At 44.2% G+C, this 20,434-nt stretch overlaps 1 protein-coding gene across 5 annotated transcripts in view; it reads left to right on the forward strand.

Moving 5' to 3' along the window:
* VGLL4 (vestigial like family member 4) overlaps positions 1 to 20,434 on the forward strand; it is a 174,205-nt gene that overhangs the window by 115,834 nt on the left and 37,937 nt on the right. For 4 of the 5 annotated variants that reach the window (XM_036911375.2, XM_036911376.2, XM_057506600.1 and 1 more), the window contains one exon: positions 18,040 to 18,229. In XM_036911375.2, the coding sequence (XP_036767270.1) occupies positions 18,040 to 18,229 (190 nt within the window). Of the gene's footprint in view, positions 1 to 18,039; positions 18,230 to 18,495; positions 19,317 to 20,434 lie in introns of those variants that run through there. The other variant, XM_057506601.1, reaches the window with a different exon arrangement.

Consider the following 20,434-nt stretch of genomic DNA (forward strand, 5'->3'; position numbering starts at 1 on the left):
GGTATAGTTTCTTTTGGGGGGATGAAATAGTTTAAAATTAGTTGGGGGTGATTGTTGCACAATCCTGTGAATACACTCAGACACATTGAATTGGGCACTTTAAATGGGTCAATGTGTGGTCTATTAAGTTATATCTGATACCTGCTATAAAATTTGGATATTTGAAGGGAAGAGTAATATTTGTTACTGTTGCTCCATTTGATTCTTTGCATAGTTCTGCTGTGTGTGCATTGGCTTACAAAAATATTTTGCAAAGTAGTATTAGCTCGTTTATGAGTCTTACAACTGGCCCCTGTAGGTCATTCAGTGATTATTTGGGCACCGGGCTTTGTGTCTGGTGCTGGGGGCCTTCACTGCTGAACATGATACAGCTCACGAGCTGACAGTCTAGTATTGTGTTTTCTTTATAATCAAGTCCTACTTAAAAGAAACAAGTTGTCATCATACGTGTTGTAAATTAAGATAATCTTTACAGAAAACAAATTTGGGGGTTGGGGGAGGAGGGGATGGAATTGTAGGTGCAAGGGCAGCTGCCCAGATGGGCACGTATATGCCTGCATGTATGTTGCATTCCAGCTTGAATGCTGTCATTGGCTCCCCATGGCATCCCCTATAAGATATATCCAAAGTCTTTGGCATGGCGCAATAGACGAAGCTGCTCCAGAATTCTGGAACAGGAGAGTCCAGTGGCAGCGGTCTGATTTGGAAGTGCGAGAAGCAAGGGCTCATGGACTTGTCTTGAGCTAGTCTTCATAGCAAGCTAAGTACTAGTTATTATTCTATGAGTATTTATTTGAGGGGGGCATAGGAGGTGCTAAAGCCTTTGGTGCCAGTGGCCAACCTGTCCCCCACATCACTGTTAAATGGGGCGTCTTTGCCCTGCCCTGGTCTCTCACTGATCTTCACTGTACCCTGCGTAGCCACTGCCCAGTGGTGTACTCTGACTGCTCCTTTGGCCTGCAGGGTTTTGTTCTCTGGCAAACTCCTGCTCATCCTTCGAACCCCAGCTAGAGCACAGTCTGCCCCAGTAATTCTCTCCAAAGCACATGTGACCTGGAGCAAGTTGCTAAGCCACTTTTTACCTCTATTTCCTCCTCTGTAAAACGAGACTAAAAATAGAACCTATTTATAGGAATCAGGACTATGAAATGAATTCATTCATATAAAGCTTTGAAACTTCTCCCAGTACCAAGTAAATGCTCCTGTATGTCACCTATCCTGCTGACAGTGAGTTTCAGGCAGAGTGGGTGGTGCGCCCTGCTTCCTGTGCACTTTTATCCATTTGCATCCCTAATGGTAAATTACAGGGGTGGGGTGGACCCTTGTACATTCCATGAAAAGTCTCTAGCATGGCCAGAACTGTACAGATAAGGTTAAAGGGGCTGGGGCCAGGAGTAGAGGCTTACCCCTTTTTATAGTCATTTCAGGGATCTGTCCTTAGGAAGGAGATTAGACAGAATGACCTAAGGGCACCTTATAACATAAGGCACTTTTGTCTGGTGGCACTGTGGATGGGTGGGAGGGTGGGGGCAGGGTATGGTTTTTCCCTCTCCTCCTCCTAGGCCCCTGCGTGGCTTACACCAACTCTGCTCTCACTCCCAAGCCTCAAGCAGGTCTGCAGTGCTTTCTGCATCAACACCCTGAATTTCCTGCATCTAGCTGCTGGGCATATGAGACTTACTGCTACATCCAAGATGTCTCAAAGTGAAAATTTGTTTCATGACCCACCTGAGGGCATAAGGCAGAACTCTGATTATGTATAATTGCGCACTGTTTCAGAGATACCAACCTCTTCCACAGTCTCTGAACTCATTAAATTGAAAACAATTTTCATTTTTGCAAGTGTGGAAAGGGTGAATGTCATTCACTGTATACTTCGGGGCTACGCACTCCTCTTTACATCCGGGAGGAAAGCGTTTTTCTTTGTGTTTCTCCTTGTGTTTCCCTTTTACGTGATGAGCACACACTTAAAAGGCTCTGGGAATGTCCTCTAGATCCTCACTCTGCAGCCTGCAGCCCGCATCCGGGACTCCTGCTGTTAGTGTGCCGGGCTCAGCTGTACCTTTGAAGTGGAGGGCAAGCCTTTCATCTTACGATCCTGCTTACTTAATGACAGCCTGGCCTTTGATCAGCTCAGTTTTCCTTTTTCTTTTGCTTCATAATGAGTCACTTGGAGGTAAGGAGAGACCTGAAGTAGGCCCCAAAAGGGCCACAACTTTTATGAGCACAATGGTGGTTTGACCTTCATATCTTTAGTAAATATACCAGAGGGAGGCAGCCCTTCCTGGCCTCTCATTGATACAATTTGCACACTGGATAATGTAAACTTAAAAAGAAAGGTGGGGGTGGACAGGATGGAGAGAAGTGGAAGTAAAATGTAAGCAGTGTCTCCTCCCCCTGGTATTTTAAGTTGTTTAATTTGGGGAAAGCCTTTCATGCTTGCAAGACTTCTCAGCATGTGGGGATGTTACTGTATTTTGGAAACACATCACATTCTGCATGCTAGTGAAATACTTGTTTTTAGTTTATTATTTAACAGTGTCTTTATTGGAACTTCATAAGGATACAAAAAGTTCTTGATTGGATATAATTTTTGCATAAGGATCTTAAGATTTCCATTAATGTTAAAATCTGGGAACATGTCTGCAGTAGTTCCTTTAAAAAGCAACTCACAGATTCACACTTTCTTTGGTTTTGTTGTCCACCATCACTATGCCATTTTTCTTAGTATGATATTAAATACTCTTATCCACATACAAAATTTCATATGTGAAGTTTACCTCTCCAGTAAATGTTTTAGTACTCTCTCAAGCTAGTTGGTATACTTTTGGAATTCAGTCCCACCAGTTTCCTAGTTTTTGGTTGGGGAATGTAAACATCTTTCAGTAATAGCTTATGTAAGCTATAGTTATTGAATAAAATTTGTCTTTAAAAGGACGCCAGAATATCCTGCCTATGGTGAAAAAACCAACCTGTGTATTAGCTTGACACCAATTTAATGAAGGATGCCATGATACAGTTTCTTAGAATTGGTTTACTTTCATTTGAGCCTGTTTTAATTACCATTCAGAATTTCTCTTAAGTATGCATTATTATTTGAAATGCTTGATATTTATTCTTTCCAACTCAGATGCTACCCAGGAAATAGCTTTTGAGTGAATGTTGATTGATTGTAGATGTTTGGAAGCTCCTAGCATCATCCCTGCCACTAAAACAATAGGCACCTATGTTATTTTATTTAAAGAAAAAGAGTTTTGTTATATGGATTTTTTTCCCTTCAATAGTAAAAGTAATCTTATTAGAATATTAAAAATGTCAACTGACAATAACAAAAATGTGGATGTAGAAGGTTAATAGATTAACCTTTGTAAGATTAACCTATAGAACTTAAAATACAGAGCTATACTGCTGACTCAATCTTTATTCCCCCTCTTCCATATAAATAAACTAGAAAAAAAGGGGCTTTCTAGCTTTTCTGATTTGTAAATTTTTCAATTTATAAAGAAGAACAGCCAGCATGAATATTGAGCATCACTAGGAAGATGAGGATGGCTGCTCTGAGGAGTTCGGATGAATGTGCTCCCTGCAATGTATCACCTTTTCCACTGCTCTGATCTTTTCTTAAAACGTCTCTTGGACTTGCCTCTTGTCTAAACTCAGATGTGAATGTTATTGAACCCACTCCCTCCCCAGCCCCCTTCAGTGATTACACGTGCGTCACCGCCCTGTCCCCTTTCTCAGGTGTGACCACCCAGGAAGTTGTCTGGCGGAGTGTCTCAGACCCCCCTCTGCAGCTCACCTTAGCTGTGTCAGCTACTACAGGGGCACCCTCGGGTTCCTGCCACATCAAGTCTAAACTGTTCTGCCTGTGTTCAAAGCCCTTATTGTCTGACCCATCTGTCTTAATGTTTTACTGCTAGAAGAAATGAGCCCCTTCTTCAGCTAGATTGATCTCATAGGTGCACAAGAGTCATTCTTGCTTTCTCTGTTTATTCATACAGTTGTCCCCACCTGGAATGCCTGACCCACCGTTTCCAAGTGCCCAAATCCTATCTATTTTTCAAATATCCTTTGTGACTGTTAGAGCTAGAATGGATGTCTCCCTCATACAAAATGCCCATAGCTTTTCTCTCTCTTTTAATGTAATGAGTTTATTTTTATCTTCAAATTAATATTTGAACACTTTCTCCATTTAAATTCCTAACAGGTAATTATTGATAGATGTAATGTATATTAGCAAAAGCCCTCTGTGTGCCTCAAAGATTTTTTTTTTTGGCAAAAGCTTTATTGAGATATGATATACCATACTATACCATACAATTCACCCATTTAAAAGCATCCCTTTTATTTTGGCATTTATAATGTTCTTTTTTTAATTTTTTTTATTAAGGTATCATTGATACACACTCTTATGACGGTTTCATCAATGTGGTTATTGCATTCACCCTTATTATCGAGTCCTCCCCCCGATACCCCTTTGCAGTCAGTGTAGTAAGATGCCACAGAGTACGTATTTGTCTTCTCTGTGCTACACTGTCTTCCCCGTGACTCCACACACATACCATGTGCACCAATTATGATACCTCACAATCCCCTTCTCCCTCTCTTCCCCACCCCACCCTTTTGGTAACCGCTGGTCCCTTGGAGTCTGTGAGTCTGCTGCTATTTTGTTCCTTCAGTTTTGCCTCATTGTTATACTCCACAAATGAGGGAAATCATTTGGTATTTGTCTTTCTCTGCCTGACTTATTTCACTGAGCGTAATACCCTCTAGCTCCATCCATGTTGTTGCACATGGTAGGATTTGTTTCTTTATTTATAATGTTCTTAAAGTTATTTATCTACATGACTTTTTATTCCTACTAGAACTAAAGTTCCTGGAGGCAAAGATGAGATCTCAAACATCTTTGTGTTTTCTGTAGTCTCTGGCGTCGTACTGCAAACACACCAGGTGCTAAAAATGCTTTTGAGTGAATCACATCCCCACATTTCTTCTGTTCAACCTAAATCCCATACCTTCTTTAGATGGGGGATGGGTTCAACAATTAGCAACTCACCTTTAAAATAAAGGCTGTGTGTGTCAGTTTCTAGGGTGATTTCACAGGGTTACAAGTCCCACTTAACCGTCATTTGGGGTGAGCACCATCTCAAGAAGAGAGGTTGGGTGGCCGCTTTCAGAGCAGAGGCAAGCAGACTAGGGTTTGCCCCGGAACCTGGGTCTGTGAGGCGGCCTGATGGCTGCTTTGTCAGAATGCTCGTAAGTGGGGCTGTCATTAGGTGACAGGCTGGGAGCACAGTTCATGGTGCAGACACTACGGTTTATAAATATTTGAAGCTAGTGAAGATGAGGGGATGCTGGCCGGCCAAGGAAGACCTCGATGAAGAAGGTATAGGACTTGCCCTCCAGTCCCGACTGAAAGTGAGGGGATGTTTTAGGTAGGTGGGAGGGGAGGTGGAAAGAGCAGTCCCAGCATGGAGTCTGGGAGGATGAATGAAGGCCAGAAAGGGGGACAAGGCTACAGGGCTGGGCTGTGGAGGTGGAGGTAGGTTGAGAAGCTTCAGGCTCGATTCCAGGAATCCAGTACCTGAGAAGCCTCAGTCTCTCATGCTGGGAGGCTGGGTGACTGGTTGAAGACGCTGTGCCCAAGATATGAAGGATGTGAGAAGACAGAATCGAAAGGATGAGGTTAGAGCCAATAGCTCTTATTTGCCTGAACCTTACAGGTCACTGATTCAACAGATATTTATTGAGCGCCTGCTCTGTTCCAGGCGGAGCATAAATAAGCCAGTTCTGGACAGTACTGGGTATTTCCTTATATTTTTCTTTCATTGTCTTTTATACAAAAATGTTGTGTCTCACATCAGACTTGTGCTGACTTGGAATCAGGGGCACTGTGTTTTATCCAGCTTAGCCCTAGTCTCTTTCATAAAAAATGAAAGGTGCTTGATAAACGAGCATGAGACTGGGTGATAATGATAAGATCCATACCCCATATTATTACTACAAAAGGGGAAAAACTACATTTTTATAATAGGGAGATCTGTGGGCACAACCATCAAGCTTAGCGTCACCAGCAGTGCGGGGGTGGGGGTGGGCACCAGGTGCCTTCCGGTGGGATACTGTGTACAGTGTCACCTCTCTAGTGTTCTTGCCGAAAGTGTTCACGAAAATCTAATGAGGCAATGATTAGGCCACCAGAAATCGTAGGACAGCTAGTTGGTCTGGATCGTTTAAAAATATCAATGTCATGAAAGGAGAAAAAGATAGAAAAAATTTCTTTAGATAAATGAACATTAAGGAGACATAATTATGTTGAGCAACGTGTAATTCTTGGTCAGATCCTGGGTTCTCCCACCCAAAACCCCCCAAAAAGAAACAGTTTAGTTGGAAAATTTGAGTATGGATTTGCTATTAGATAATGACAGTGTATCAATCAACTTTGTGGGATGTGATAATGGTATTGTGGTGGTGAAGGATGTCTTTACTCTTAGAAGGTACTTGTTGGGGTATTTCGAGGTGAACTATATCTACAAGTTACTTTACAAAATTACAGCAAGTTTAGCAAAAAGAGTGTATGTGTGTAGATAAAACATTGACAGTAGACTTAAAATAGGTGAATCGAGGTGAAGGGACTGGGGTGTTCATTCAACTTTTTGATAGCTTTAAAAACTTTTTGAAATAAAAAGTTGGAAAAAGTAGAATTATTTACTTGGGTTCTTAATTCTTCCAGTGATAAATTTACAAAATCTTGCTTTCAGTGGCTCATTTTCCCAGTCTTCATGGCCATTTAGTGCATGCCAGAGCTCTGAATGCTGCCCTCACTCAGTATTGCAGGGTGTTTGAGCTTTGTGTCCTATTTTAACCCTTGGAAAGTTCACCTTGTGGCTTCTGAATGCAGCATGTTCAGCAATGATAAGACAGTGAGCTGATGCGCCTCTGTGGGACAGTAGAACAGCTTTCTGGGATATTTGACCTAGGATATGTGTCACATCCCAGCCACCTGCCCATAGCAGCTCTGTTGGGGGCTTGGAGCTGATAATGAGATTTCGCATTTGGAATAAGTGGGCCAGTCCATGGCCTTCAGTCCATGTGCCAGTTTAGGTAAGAATCTTAAATTGGTTCTTGGAGCCTCATCTTATTCCTCAGGGTCAAGACTAGAATATAATGCAGAGAAAAGGATCACCTATTCATCTTTTGAGAGACCATAGCAAGCACAATGGTATTGCTCAAAAATCCATAGGCTTTGAGTTGGAGGTAGGCAGTGCTAGCATGTCACTCAGGACTCTGCCATGAGCTCAGCCCAGCTAGATGGTATCAGAAGGGGTGCTCGTGGGGCTGGGAGCAGGAGGCCGCCTTTGGGTTGGGTTTGGAAAGTGGAGATGGATATGACTCAGTTGAGAGGAGTGCTCAATTCATTCGGAGAAAGGAGAGTGGGAGCAGGCCACTGATGAGCGTGCGTGCTGAAGGAGAGGGTGCTCCTAGTTCACTGAGCACCAGCAATGTGCTGGGCGCTGTGCCAAGATTTTGTTTAATCCCTGAAATAGTGCAGGGCCTGTGTGTGGGTTCACATGGTGGTTTTCACACATGTAGAAACAGTCATAGGAAGGCAGGTAGCTGCCCAAGACCACCTGGCCTCTGGTGACGCCCATTTGGAAAGCTCGCTCACCCCTGCTCCCTGGCACCACGTCTCCTGACTTTTTGGATGAGCTGGTGGAAACTGTATACGTGTCAGCAGCACGAGGGGAGAGGGGCTCTGATGAGCAGCGAGAGTGGTATGTGTGGACGCCTCCTTGGTCCCCTTCATCCCGTCCTCCAAGTGGGATTTGTGTCAATGGATGGAATTCGGCAAATGGTATAATACATGGCCTGTTCAGGCTGGGAACTTGCTGTAAGTTTTCATTGATTCTCACAAAAAAATCCCTCAAGGTAGATGAAGAAATAGAGGCCAAGAGGGGATAAAGCAACTATGCCAGCACCACAACTTTTTTGTGCTTCTGGAGCCTACCGCACTTCTCTGCCCAGAGCCAGTGTGGTTGGGGGGACGGCTGTGGGCAGACCGTGATGCTCCATTCCAGAGCTTCAGGGTTATGGGAAGTCAGGAAGCAAAGCCTAATTTTCCAGCCTCTCCTTCCATTCCCAGAATTGTTGTTTTTTTCCCTCCTTTGGCGGTCAACCCTCCCCAGTCATACCCTCTAGAAGTCCCTTCAATTAAAGAAGATTCTGAAAATGCAGATAACCAGCACATCACCTTAGATATTTAACCTGTTGCACACCAGAGGGCCTAAAGAGAGAGCTTTTTGGATGGTATTAACCACTTACATTTCAAAGTGGTAATACCCTCAAACGCTTCTCCTCCAGTTTACCAGCTCCATGTCCTGGCAACCGGAGTCCCCAGAAGGCAGCCCAGGAGGTGAGAACCAGCCTTCTCCTCACTTCGCCTTGTGCAGAGAGTCCTCCCAAAGACTTCTCAGCTCTACCACAGAGGAAACTGAGCCCTTAGCAGAGTGGCTGATGCCAACTCCATCTGCAGGTGCTATACGTTCATAATTCTTCCCCTTGTCCCTAACAGTGACACGTTATTAAAGTAGATTTGCAAGTAAACGTGCTGAAGAATTCCTGCCAGCCTTTAAGGGCCTTTTCCATTAAGGAGGGTTCTGCGCACATGGCATAAAGGTTCTTGAGTTGCCTGTCTCCTGGGGGTTTCAGGTCTTGTGTTGGTGCTGGGGCCTCCCAGGGGGGCTGACAAGCGAGCACATGTGGCGTGTTGTACCGATCAGTGTCTTAAGGTCCAGGCAGGCCCAGGCCAGTGCAGTAAGACCAGGGCTTGTCCTCTGAGACTTGGCTTCCCTGATTTACTCTGAGCCCTCCTGCGGCTCCATCAGAGCCACAGTCTAGGATCGGGGACCAAGAATAGAAGTCAGTGTGGGTATTCGGTCTGGCTCAGGACCCCGAGGGTGTGGACGGGTGTTTGATCTTTTCGAATCACAGTTATGATTTATGAAGCCAACCTCCAGCCCAACACAGATCTGCTGATCTTCAACCTAATTATTATGCCCGTTAGGTACCAATTTTTCTGTAAGCTGAGATGATGTGTGCATTAAGGCGTTGATGTGAGTGCTCTCCTTCGTCACCACCTCACCCGGGGTCTGGGGTCACAGACCTGTGAGGATGCGGAGCCACTTACAAAGTGGGTTTGACAGGTGGATGAGATCGCAGGGACAGTTTCTTCTGACCCTGAGCACAATAGAATCATTTTAAGTGGTGTAAAACTTGCTAATTAAATGAATAGAATGTATGGATCTGAATATAATATTTTTTTACTTTAAATTCTTTGAGTTAGTGCTTTTTCATATTCAGATTGACCTTTCTATTCAATATATTTAAGGCATTTTATTGTCTATTCAGAATGGAGATTGAGACAGTAGAAATTTTGCCATTCCTTTTTTTTTTTAACCATTTCCCTCTGTTCCTGTAGAATTACAGGCATTTAAAGCCATTTGGGGCTGTAGGCGTCCTCCACCAGCCGTACCCAGCGGTATCAACCCTGTAAGGGAGTGGGTTCCACCCAGGCCTGCTGAGCTGCAGTCTGGGTGAGCCCCCGGTCTCCGGGGCTGTCCGTCCCCTGCGCTCTTCAGGGAGAGCCCTGCCTCTCCAAGCGTTGGTTCAGGCTGAGGCATAACATGGGTCTCCACACTGTTCCTGGAACCCAGCCAGGAAGTCTGCTCTCTCTCAGGGCCATCCTGCTGGTCTCCTCCTCCTGCCCATGGGGGGTCCGTGGGCATTCATGCTGCATTGCCTCCATCTTGACCACTGTGCTAGGAGAGTTGGGATCCTATCTCTGGTTCCAGAGAGCTTGGTGCTTTGAGTCAGGCCTGATTCAGTCCTACCGCTGCCTTCCCCCACCCCTCGTCTTTCCTCCTGTTAGTCAGCTTGGCTCTGTAAAAGCACCACATCCCGGGCAGTTGAGCAGCACGCACAGCCCCGGAGGCTGGATGTCCCGAGATTGGGGTGCCGGCAGGGCTGCTTCCTCGGGGGCCTCTCTCCTGGGCTTGCAGATACTGTGTTCATGTCCACATGGTCTTCCCTCTGTGTCTGTGTCCTGATCCCCTCTTCCTATAAGGACCCCAGCCTATTGGATTAGGGACCCCACGGATCTCTTCTTACCTTAGTCACCTCTTGAGAGACCCTGTCTCCAAATAGAGTCATAGTCCCAGGTACTGGGGTTAGGACTACAACACAGAAGTTCTGGGGGTGCACAGCTTCACCCTGTCCCTTCCTCCCTCCTCCACTTCCCTCTCTCTCCTCCTCTGACTGTCTTCCCACCTCTTAACCTGTAAGGCATCCTGCACAGTTAGGATGAAAACCAGGGAATCCTTGTGCCGGGACTCTCCTTGCAGCTCTTCAATCAGCTGCGTGACCTTTAACAGTTCACTTAATGCTTGAAATGCTGATTTCCTTAGCTGCCGGTTGGGAATGGTTCTTCCCCTCTTGGACAGGACTATACTAAGGGAAAACCAGAGTAATAGGTATTTTTAAATGCTTTAAGTAAAATATCCTGACGTAAGATGCAGGAAGGCTGAGAGAAAGAGTAGCATTTGCTGGGCGTATTTGGATTGCTTGAAATGCTAATTGAAATGGTGTGTGTTTGAACTCCACAAGTGTGCATGTGTTTTGTTACCCTTAATTGTATTGATAGCAGTCAGCAATACAGCCTTGTTTGTTTTTTCTCAACATTCTCATTGTTGCTCTAAAGAAAAGACTACAGAGGTGCTCAAACATGCTCAGTGGGGTCTGGACCCAGCACAGCCTCCACCACCTAGTTAGTGACTGGGCAGGAGTGACCTTTAGCTGAGCTTTGACTCCCAGATGTAAGATTGGGCTCTGCAAGTTTTGAGCTATAAGTCTGGGGCTGCCTGAGAGTGACAGTGGGTAATGGCAGCTGGTGTTGCACCCCAAGGTGTGGCGGGAAAGGGGGCTCAGTCCCTGAGAGGTGGAATCGCGGGCAGTCCTTGCACCGCGGGCAGACACTGTCACATCTTTTATCTCTGCTGGCTTGTCCAGGTTTCATCAGGTTGCCTAACAGACTCCTTTACAGAAATCAAGAAGGTTAACCAGACTGCAGATGGCCATGCACTGAACAGTTTGCAAGAGGCTGATTTCAGTGTTGTCTTCCCAGATGCTGGTCTCGAGACAAACAAGTATTATTTGGGACAGCATGCATAAGCCCCGGGCTTCCAGGGCTCTGCCCCCCCACGGTCCTGAGCTGTGGAAGGTGAGGTGGGCCTGAGCTGCTCCGGCACTCGATGCAGTTTATCAGGGTGCCCTCTGGCCAGGAGGGCGATGTCAGTGTGGTTGCCGTGGGCTGTGGGCAGACGGGAGACCCTTGCATGTAGTTGAGGCCTGAGTAGGGGTATCAAGCTGTGGTTTGACCTCTTTGATTTAGGTTCTGACATGATTAAAGGGTGGGGAGGGGAGTAGAACATAAAGTCTGGGACACAGGCAAGATTTAAGTTCTAGCAGAAACAGTTGGGCAAAACATAGAGATTGCTGTGAAAAACCTGCTCTGAGAAGTTACAGCAAGATCCTTTTTAGTGTCCCTTTCCCTTCTCCATAAACTCAAGGACATTATTTCAGCCTTGTGCTGTTTGATCTCCTTAAGGCAACAATAAATGCCATTATTTTGATCAGTTTCTCCCGAGTCATGTCAGTCTTACCTGCAGTCACAAATCCTTCTGTGGCGGCTGGCCTACGGGTTGGTGAAGAGCCAGGCACCAGGCCGGGAAGTTGAGAGACCCCAGTCCTAATACCGCCTCTGCTTCGTCCTGGAATCCGTCCACCACTGCGGCCAAGCACATTGCCTCATCTCCATGGTGAGGGCCTTGGCCTTGATCATTCAGTCGTATAAAAGCTGAATCTGTGTTTTGTGGACCAGATTATATTTACGTCTGGTTTCAGTTCACCGACCACGACTTTCTTGGTAGTATTTTAATAAATGAACTGGAACATAGAATTAAAAGTGTGCTTGATTTTTAATGAAATCTCCTTCTATTATGAGGTAAACTAGTTAAGAATGCTCAGTTGAATCAGTTTTCTCCTAGCATATAAAGTGTGTTCTCTAAAAAATGGTCTTTTCATTGTTGAGTTGTAAGAATTATTTAATTATATTCCTAAGTAAATCTTTTAAAATTCCTTATTCTCTCGTATTACTTAATCAACAGTTAAAGTATGACTTAACTTTGGAAGATGTGTATTACGTGGAATGTAGACGTTTAGAGCTGAATTTAGGCCATCAAGATGATCTAACTGAACCACTTAATTCTGTGAGCATAGAAACTGAGGCTAACAAATCAGTGCCGGTGTGAAGGCCCCTCCAGGTAGGTTCCATGCTGCCTCAAAGACAAGGCTGAAACCGTGTCCCTGAGTCCATGGAGAAGGGGAAGTCTGTGTCTAAGGTGAGCCATTGTCTCATGTGCCACTGAGGAAGAAATACCTCTACTTAGTAAAATATGCCAGTTGATTGTAAGACCATCTTCAGTCTCAGCTATATTAAAATGTAGGGAATAAAAATACGGTAATAACAGGATTCTGAAACAAGAATCTCATCTTTATGCTTTGTCTCCCCTTTATCCATTCAGACTTTGAAAGCCAAATTTTCTTCTAGTAGTTCACCAAAATGAGTATATAGCATGGCATTAAGTGACTTCTCTCTGTGAAACTTTTTTTTTTCATCGAAATTAATATCTACTGAATCGTGTGAAATCTTGAGCCAAAACCTTTGCTCATCTTCAATCGAGAGAAACATTTAAGGAATATTTTTGGTCCCTATATTAGAGCTGCCACCATGACTAAAACAGCAGTTATGTAATTTTTGTATCTATGAGGCATTTTTCTTCAATAACACATACCTAGATAAAAAGGCCAAATAGATCTTAAGAATTGAACTTCTTTAATAACTGTAAATTTTTTAAAATGTTAAATTCACAGTTGTAGTAGCTAAGCCAACTTGAGAAACTTAAAATACTAGGTTACTCAGCTCAGACCTCCTTTTTCCTGTTTATTCTTGAAAAGGAAGATAATCTTTTCTCCTTTTTCAATTACCAAATGTTGTGAAATTTAGAATACACAATTTACAAGAAAAAAAAGTTTCTTATATCCCCAAGATAGTTCCGTTGGGTGTATATTTTTTCCTCCCCTGCTTGTGGTCAGGATCTGCATAAGTTTCATCATTTGTTTTTCTGGCAGAACTGCACACAGGCTTCGGCCCGTAATAGTGCCTAAACCCACAGTCTGATTAAAAGCTGAGCTGGAGCTCAATAGATAATTCTGATGAGTCCAAGTGCACGCATAACCTTGTGCGGTTCTCTGCTTTGGTATTTTTTTAACTCAATAAATATTTTTAAAATCCCCTGACTTTTAACTCTGCAGAGAAATATAGCTATAATAGCAAAACATTTATTTTTATTACAGGGAAAATTAATGGGTGCTTGTTCTTATTTAACAGTTAAGTGTGAAAAGCCTGAGAGAGAAAGGATCTAATAATCTTAGGGTCTCCTGTCATGTACTTACAAATATATTTTTATTTGGAGGGTGGGAGGAAACAGCTTTGAGATGTAATTCACACACCGTACAGCTAGCCCAGGTGAAGCGTACAGGACGGGGGTTTTAGTCTGTTCACAGAGTTGTACAGCGTTCACCACCATCAGTTATAGAATGTTTTTGTCACCCCCACCCTCCACCCCCAAGAAACTCTGCGCTCAGTTGCAGTCACTTCCCACGCCCTCCACTCCTGGCCCCGAGCAGTCACTGATGTACTTTTTTTCTCGTTGGCTTTGCCTGACCTGGACGTTTCATGTTAATGGTATTAGACAGTAAGTGGCCTTTTGGGTCTGGCTCCTTTCCCCTCATCTTCTGTTTTCTAGGAGGCTTATCTGTGTTGTAATACGAATTAGTATTTCATTGCTTTTTATGCCCGGATAATATCCCATTGTGTGGATAGACCACATTTTTTTTGTATCCCTTCATTAGCTGATGGATATTAGGTTTTTGGCTATATGAATAATGCTGCTATGAACATCCATGAATATTTGTTTTCATTTCTCTTGGATATATACCAAGGAGTGAAAATGTTGGGTCGGCTGGTCACTCTGTGTATAACCATTTGAGGAATTGCCCAAAATTGTCTTCCATGGCAGCCGTGCCGTTTCACATTCACAGCAGCAACACACAAGGGTACCAACCTCTCCATGTCCTTGTCAACACTTACTGTTATCTGTCTTTGATTACAACCCTCATAGTGGGTGGGAAGTAGTGACTCATCATGGTTTTGATGTGTGTTTCCCTGATGGCTAATGGTGTTAAACATCTTTCTATGTGCTTTTTGCCTATTTGTGTATCTTTTTCTGAGAACTGTCTATTAAAATTCTTCCCTCTTTTTAAATTGGGTCATCTTTTCATTGTTGAGTTGTAAGAATTATTTAATTTTATTTCTAAGTAAATCTTTTAAAATTCCTTATTCTCTCGTATCTTGATCTTTAACATATGAAACTGTATAACCAGGGCATCCCATTTCCCTGCCTCATTTATTCATTCAGACAGTGTTTACTCTCCATCTACTGTGTGGAGGATATTGTGCTCTGTGCTCTCAAGTATATAAAACAAATGAAGCATCCTTGGCCTCAAGGAGCACAAAAGCAGAGTAAGAAGGGAAGTTCTGTAGTGATAAATTTCTGTGGAAGAAGAAGTTCAGAAGAAGAGATGACTTTCAGATTGAGGAAGCACGCAAGACAACCTAAGGGAGGTGGCATGTAAGCGGCCTTTGCACAATGTGTAGGATTTAAATACAAGAAGGTTGGGGGAAGACGCTGAGCAGAGATCTTGAGATTAGACAGCAAGGTCTCTGTGGAATGGTTATGAGTCTAGTTTAATTCGTAGACATGAAGTTTTCAGAGCTTAAAAAGAGAAAAATCAGGAACAGAGATGAGAAAGGTAGTTGGGACCACATGTTGTTTTTGAATTCAGAGCAGTCCAGAGAGTATTTTTTCAGGGACTGGATGTTTGGGGTTAGGATGAGTTAGTTGATGGGCTCAGAACAGTGTCTTGAGAGGCTGAGGGTACAGAACCATGTCGTATGATGGGCTGAGGGGGTGACTGGGCAACACCAATGTGTTTCTGTCTCAAAGACTGACTTGTGCTGAGAAGACAAGAAGGCCTGTAGCTAAACTCCTGTAAAAATTGTTCCATCTCATGGTTTCCAAATTTATTTGACCATGGGTTCACCTTTTTTTTTTCAGCATATTAACATCTGAGGTACATAGTTTGGATTTTTCTGCATTGGTTCAGTATTACATAAGCAAATAATTTGTTCAGTAAAGGTTGGCTGGTTGGTTGGTTACTGGTGGATTTGATGGGTTATAGGGTTGCGGATCGCAGAGTCGGTTCACTAGTCTTAGGGGCCAGCGGAATGTCAGATGTCAGCTGGCCTGTCACCTTGCTGTGCAGAGGCCCTTGAGGGAAAGTGCGCGCCCCGGTTCACCTGGGCCCTGAACAGAGGGGGAGTGCCCTGTGAGCATCTTGTTTCCCAGACTGAACGTTCTCAGGTTCACTGAAATAATTTTAACCTTCCTCTGCCATATATGCAATAATGATAGAAAATCCCGGTTTGCAGTACAGGCTGTTGAGCTGGGGTCCTCAAAGGTGGAGACCCAGAAACGAACGAAGGCATGTGACTGCCCAGACCTGTTTCTGTCTGTCTAGCTGTGGATTCTTTACTTCTTATTCCTTTTAGTTTTTTCCCCTGAGTTCCTTTGCTCTAAGCCATGTGTAGGGCTTGCACAATGCTTAGCAGGTGTGACTCGGGTTAGCTGTTAACTGCAGGACCCTGAGTAGTTCACTCCGTGGTGGGGCACAGTTTTCTCACCTGTTGAATGAGGGCATCCGTGTGTGCACAGACCCTTCCAGGGCCACCAGCAGGCAGTCCTCGTTATCCCTGGGGCAGTGGGTCAAGTTACCCCGCAGTCCCCGTGGGAGAACCTGTTGTTCCTTTACTCCCCTCCAAGTTAGAAATCTCCAGTGTTTCCCAAGGATTCCTGTGGGTTTTTTCTCTCACTTTCTGACACCAGCGATTCAGTCTGAAAGATAAGCAGTGCATCAATTTGATGGACTTAAACTGCAAACAAGCCCATGAACTTATACTAAGGTGGAATTTAGAGAGGGGAATGTTCTTTCCCCAAGAGTTCTGCTTCCCGCCTAACAGCCTGTGCTGGTGGTGTAGTGGGTGACGACTCCTTTTTTTGGAGTGATTTGAATTTGTGGCTGTGGTGGTGGGTTTCCAGGGCACCTGCTGTTGCTGCACTTCTGGCATCTGGTGAAATGGCTCCTGAAGCCCCAGGGTCCACAGAGCCTGAGCTGTCATCCCTGCTCACCCTGCCGAGGATATGGGGAAAGGGGCAGAGGGCCTGGAGGCTCTGTGCCATGCTGGTGGGGTTTGATCTGCAATGGCTGAGTTCCTGGGGTGTCCCCCGGGCTCCTCCGAAAGTTAGCTGGGCTTCTGACACTTTGCATGGGAAACTCCCACTCTCCTACCTATAGAGGAGGTGAGTGCAAGAAAGGCAGACGTATTTGGAAAGAATACTTTCTCATTTATCAAGGTCTGAATATTAGCATTGCTTTTTTGTTTTTTTTTTCAAACCAAAAATGACTAACTAGGAAGTAGAGGGCAAGCAGAATCGTACTGGATTTCTGAGTATAGCAGGCCAGCATAGGGCCTGTTTCCATTTAAAATGGAAAGTTCCAGTTTGCTTTGGGGCCAGAATCCCTAAAAGAAATCCTGAATGGAGGTGTATTGTGGGTCACTGTATATTTGCTAGTTTATATCTTGCTGACTAAGTTGGCAAATTTTTTTATTTTTCCTGGTGAACATTCAGAAGGCTTTCCCCCTCTTCCTTTCCCTAACAAAATCGTATTTGTTGTGTGTATGAAGCAGCGACTGTTAAAACTGTCCACACATCTGTGATGATATGAAAATTAGTGATGGCAAACAGCAATTTCTTTTTTTAGGTACCACAAGGCCTCAGATGAAGTTGACTTTACCCGAATATTACTCTCAAATTGTGACCAAGTGGAAACAAAATTGGTCAGGCCTTAGAGACTAATATGAACAGCCCAACAAAAGGGTTGTTATTTGTGAGAAATTTAGGTCCCTCCCCATATAACTTAGGAAGCTTGATGTTTTCTTTTAAAGCAATTATTACTCTTGTTTATAAATTTTAGAAGGTGTGTAAGCTTTATTGTAATAAAGGGTTAAGATTGTTTTAATTCATAATGCACAAAGTCACCACCTAGCACAAAGCTTTTTTAAAATAGGAATAAAACCTTATTTTAACTTTCTGGGCAAATATGTGAATTATTAACGCATAAATTTTCTTTATTCTTTAAAAAAACATATGAAAAACATAATTAAAATGTAACAGGCAAGAAAAGTGAGTTTCTAGTAGTGTTCTAATGATCTCGGCGTTAGGCCATTCTCCTACAGGTATGGAGTTGAATGCACACAAATCAAAAGACCTTTCATGTTTTAGATTAACTTTTGAGATGATTTATAGTCAGTACTTTTTTCCTTCTCTGTTACTTTATTGCAACTTTTCATTTTAATCTCCAAAGAGTTACTGAAGAAATGGTAATTATGTGACATGATGGAGGTCTTAGCTAAGGCTCTGGTGGTAATCGTTTTGTAACATAGAAGTGTATGAAATCAACACGTTGTACACCTTAAACTTACACTGTGTTAAATGTCAGTTACATCTCAATAAAGCTAGTGGGGAGAGAACGAGTTATTGTGCTAGAAAACCACATTTATGTAAAATGTCTCATGCTTGGCAGCTAACCTAACACTCGGACTGGGTCTGAGAATGGCAGGCAGCCCATCACATTGCCAAAACTTTCCACTGGGAGTAGCTTTGCAAGGGGCTGGGTGGGGGCGGCCCGGGGACTGAGGCAGGGGCGTTCTCCTGCTTGGTGACTACATCATCTCTCTTTGTGTAGGTGAAGCTGCTCTCAGGGGGGAACCCAGGATGCAGACCCTCCCCGTGGCGTCTGCCCTCACCAGTCACCGCACAGGCCCCCCGCCCATCAGTCCCAGCAAGAGAAAGTTCAGCGTGGAGCACGGGGATGCTGACCTGGACTGTGATAATGACCATGCCTCCAAGATGAGTCGTATCTTCAGCCCCCATCCGTAAGTGCCCTCTTTCTGATGGGTGGGCTTCTGATTTTGGTTTGTGTGTGCTCCACGCCAGGGCCACGTCTGTCTTGCAACCCGTGCTGTGAAGTGAAGGATGAATACGGTGTGCACCTGCCAGGAGGGGATATTAAACTGATGTTGGTAACTCATGAAGAGATGGCATCTTATTTCCTTCCAGCTAACCTGTTTGACTGCCAGTTAATTAATACCCTGTGTTAATTTTCCCTTAAGAGTTTCTTGTGGGGGGGTGTTGTTTGAAATCTTTGCCTTTTCTTGCCTTGTACCCTGATGGCTATTAGGAGAGTTGATCTTTGAGGAATGTTTTTGTGCTGGGGAAATGGAAGGAAAATTAGCACCTGCTTGGACTTCTGTAAAATGTTTTGCTTAGGAGACTAGAATCGTACACATTAAGGGATACACTAGCTCCCCTATATCTGTCGATAGGGTATGTTACAAGACCCCCTAGTGGATGCCTGAAACCATGGATAGTACCAGACCCATATATCCTGTTTTTTCCTATACATACCCTCCTATGCTAATGTTTAATTTATAAATTAGGCACAGTGAGAGATTAACAACAATAGCTAATAGTAAAGCAGAATGATTATCACAGTATATAATAGCTAATAATAGAATGATTATCACAATATATTAGTAGTAGAAGTCATGTGAACGTAGTTTCTCTCTCAGAATTTCTTACTGTCCTGTGCTCCCCCTTCTTGGATGTGAGGCGATGAAATGCCTACATGATGAGATGCAGTGAGGTGAAAGACATAGGCATTGGACACAGCTTCAGGCTGCTGTTGACCTTCTGAGCACATCTCAGAAGAGAAGCAGGGTCGTCTGCTTCTGGACAGTAGTTGACCATGGGTAACTAAAACCACATAAAGTGAAACCGAGGATAAGCAGGAGCCACTGTATTCTCACTTTGTGTGTCCATAGTATAAACCTGAGACCTTGTCAAAGTGGGAAAGATGGCGTTTTGTGCATGTAGTGGTGTGCTCATCACATCTGACAGGACCAGCCTTGGGCCAGGAGAGCTGGGTGCTGGTCCTCCATCTGCCAGTGCTCTACAGTCATGGTAGGAATTGATACAACTCTCCAGGCTTCAGCTGCCTTACTTGTGAAATGAAGGAAGGGGTTGAAACAAAAGTTCTCTGCGTCTTTGCAACATTACCATGTTTATATTTGGAAAACAGCTTGCTTCTGTGCAGTGTATTCCGGCTTGCCCTTTGCACTCTCTTCTAACACAGGCGCGCCTTGCAAAGGGAGTGGAATGTTTCCACGTGTTTTCAGGAATTGGAGACACCCACCCGGCTGCCCAGGGTGTCCGTGCTGGCTGTCGTGTAGCCAGTCGGTGTTATCAGAAGGGGTGAGGTAGCCCCGATTATCAGAATGTGTAGCTTTGCACATTCAGGTAAAAAGTTCTACTCCTTTTGCCCCTCCTCATGCATGAATTAATGTTTTGTAATTACGCAAGATGCTTGGCTTCCCCAGTTCCAATTTCCAAGGGTGCTGCCGTCTCTGGCAGGAATGTGAAGCTCAGAGCATTCCTGCATCCTCACTGGAGGAGGAGGCCTTGCGCAGTTAAAGGGGCCGAAACCGCCAGCAGCCTCTGCTGCCTCAGCGCCGGCAGGCCTCGGATTCCACGCATTCCAGCCCGCTTGGGCTGTTGGGCTCAGTCATAAGACACACTGACAGAGGTATTTATACTCAAATAAATCACTGTAGTGTTAGTCAGAGGCTGAGCCTGCAGTCTGGAGCCCTGGAATTTGCTACAATCAGGGATCCAGCAACAAGGCGCTGCAAAACAATGAGCTCTTGCAAACAGGGAGAGGCTCATAACTCAGATCCTTGGTGCTCAGCTACTTGGAGTTCGTTCTTTTGTTACTAGGAGTTTTTTCTTCTGTCCCATCCCCTTTCTCTAAACACAAATAAGAGACACTTGGTCTTTTTTTGGAAGGGGAGGTGACCCAGAGAGAGTATGTTTTGTGACCAAACATGTCTTCATTTACATCCCAGTTCTGCAACTTGGCAGCTTGGACAGTCACTTAATTTATCTGGGCCTAATACCCTCCACATGGCAACAGCAGTTCATGTACAGAGCTGTTGTGAGCAGTGTTAAAACACGAAGGGTTTGGTACAGTACGGCACGCAGGTGACAGTAGCTATTGCTTCTATTATTAATACGTCCTATTC

This window comes from Manis pentadactyla, chromosome 1, assembly GCF_030020395.1.
Source record: "Manis pentadactyla isolate mManPen7 chromosome 1, mManPen7.hap1, whole genome shotgun sequence".
Classification (NCBI taxonomy): Eukaryota; Metazoa; Chordata; class Mammalia; order Pholidota; family Manidae; genus Manis; species Manis pentadactyla.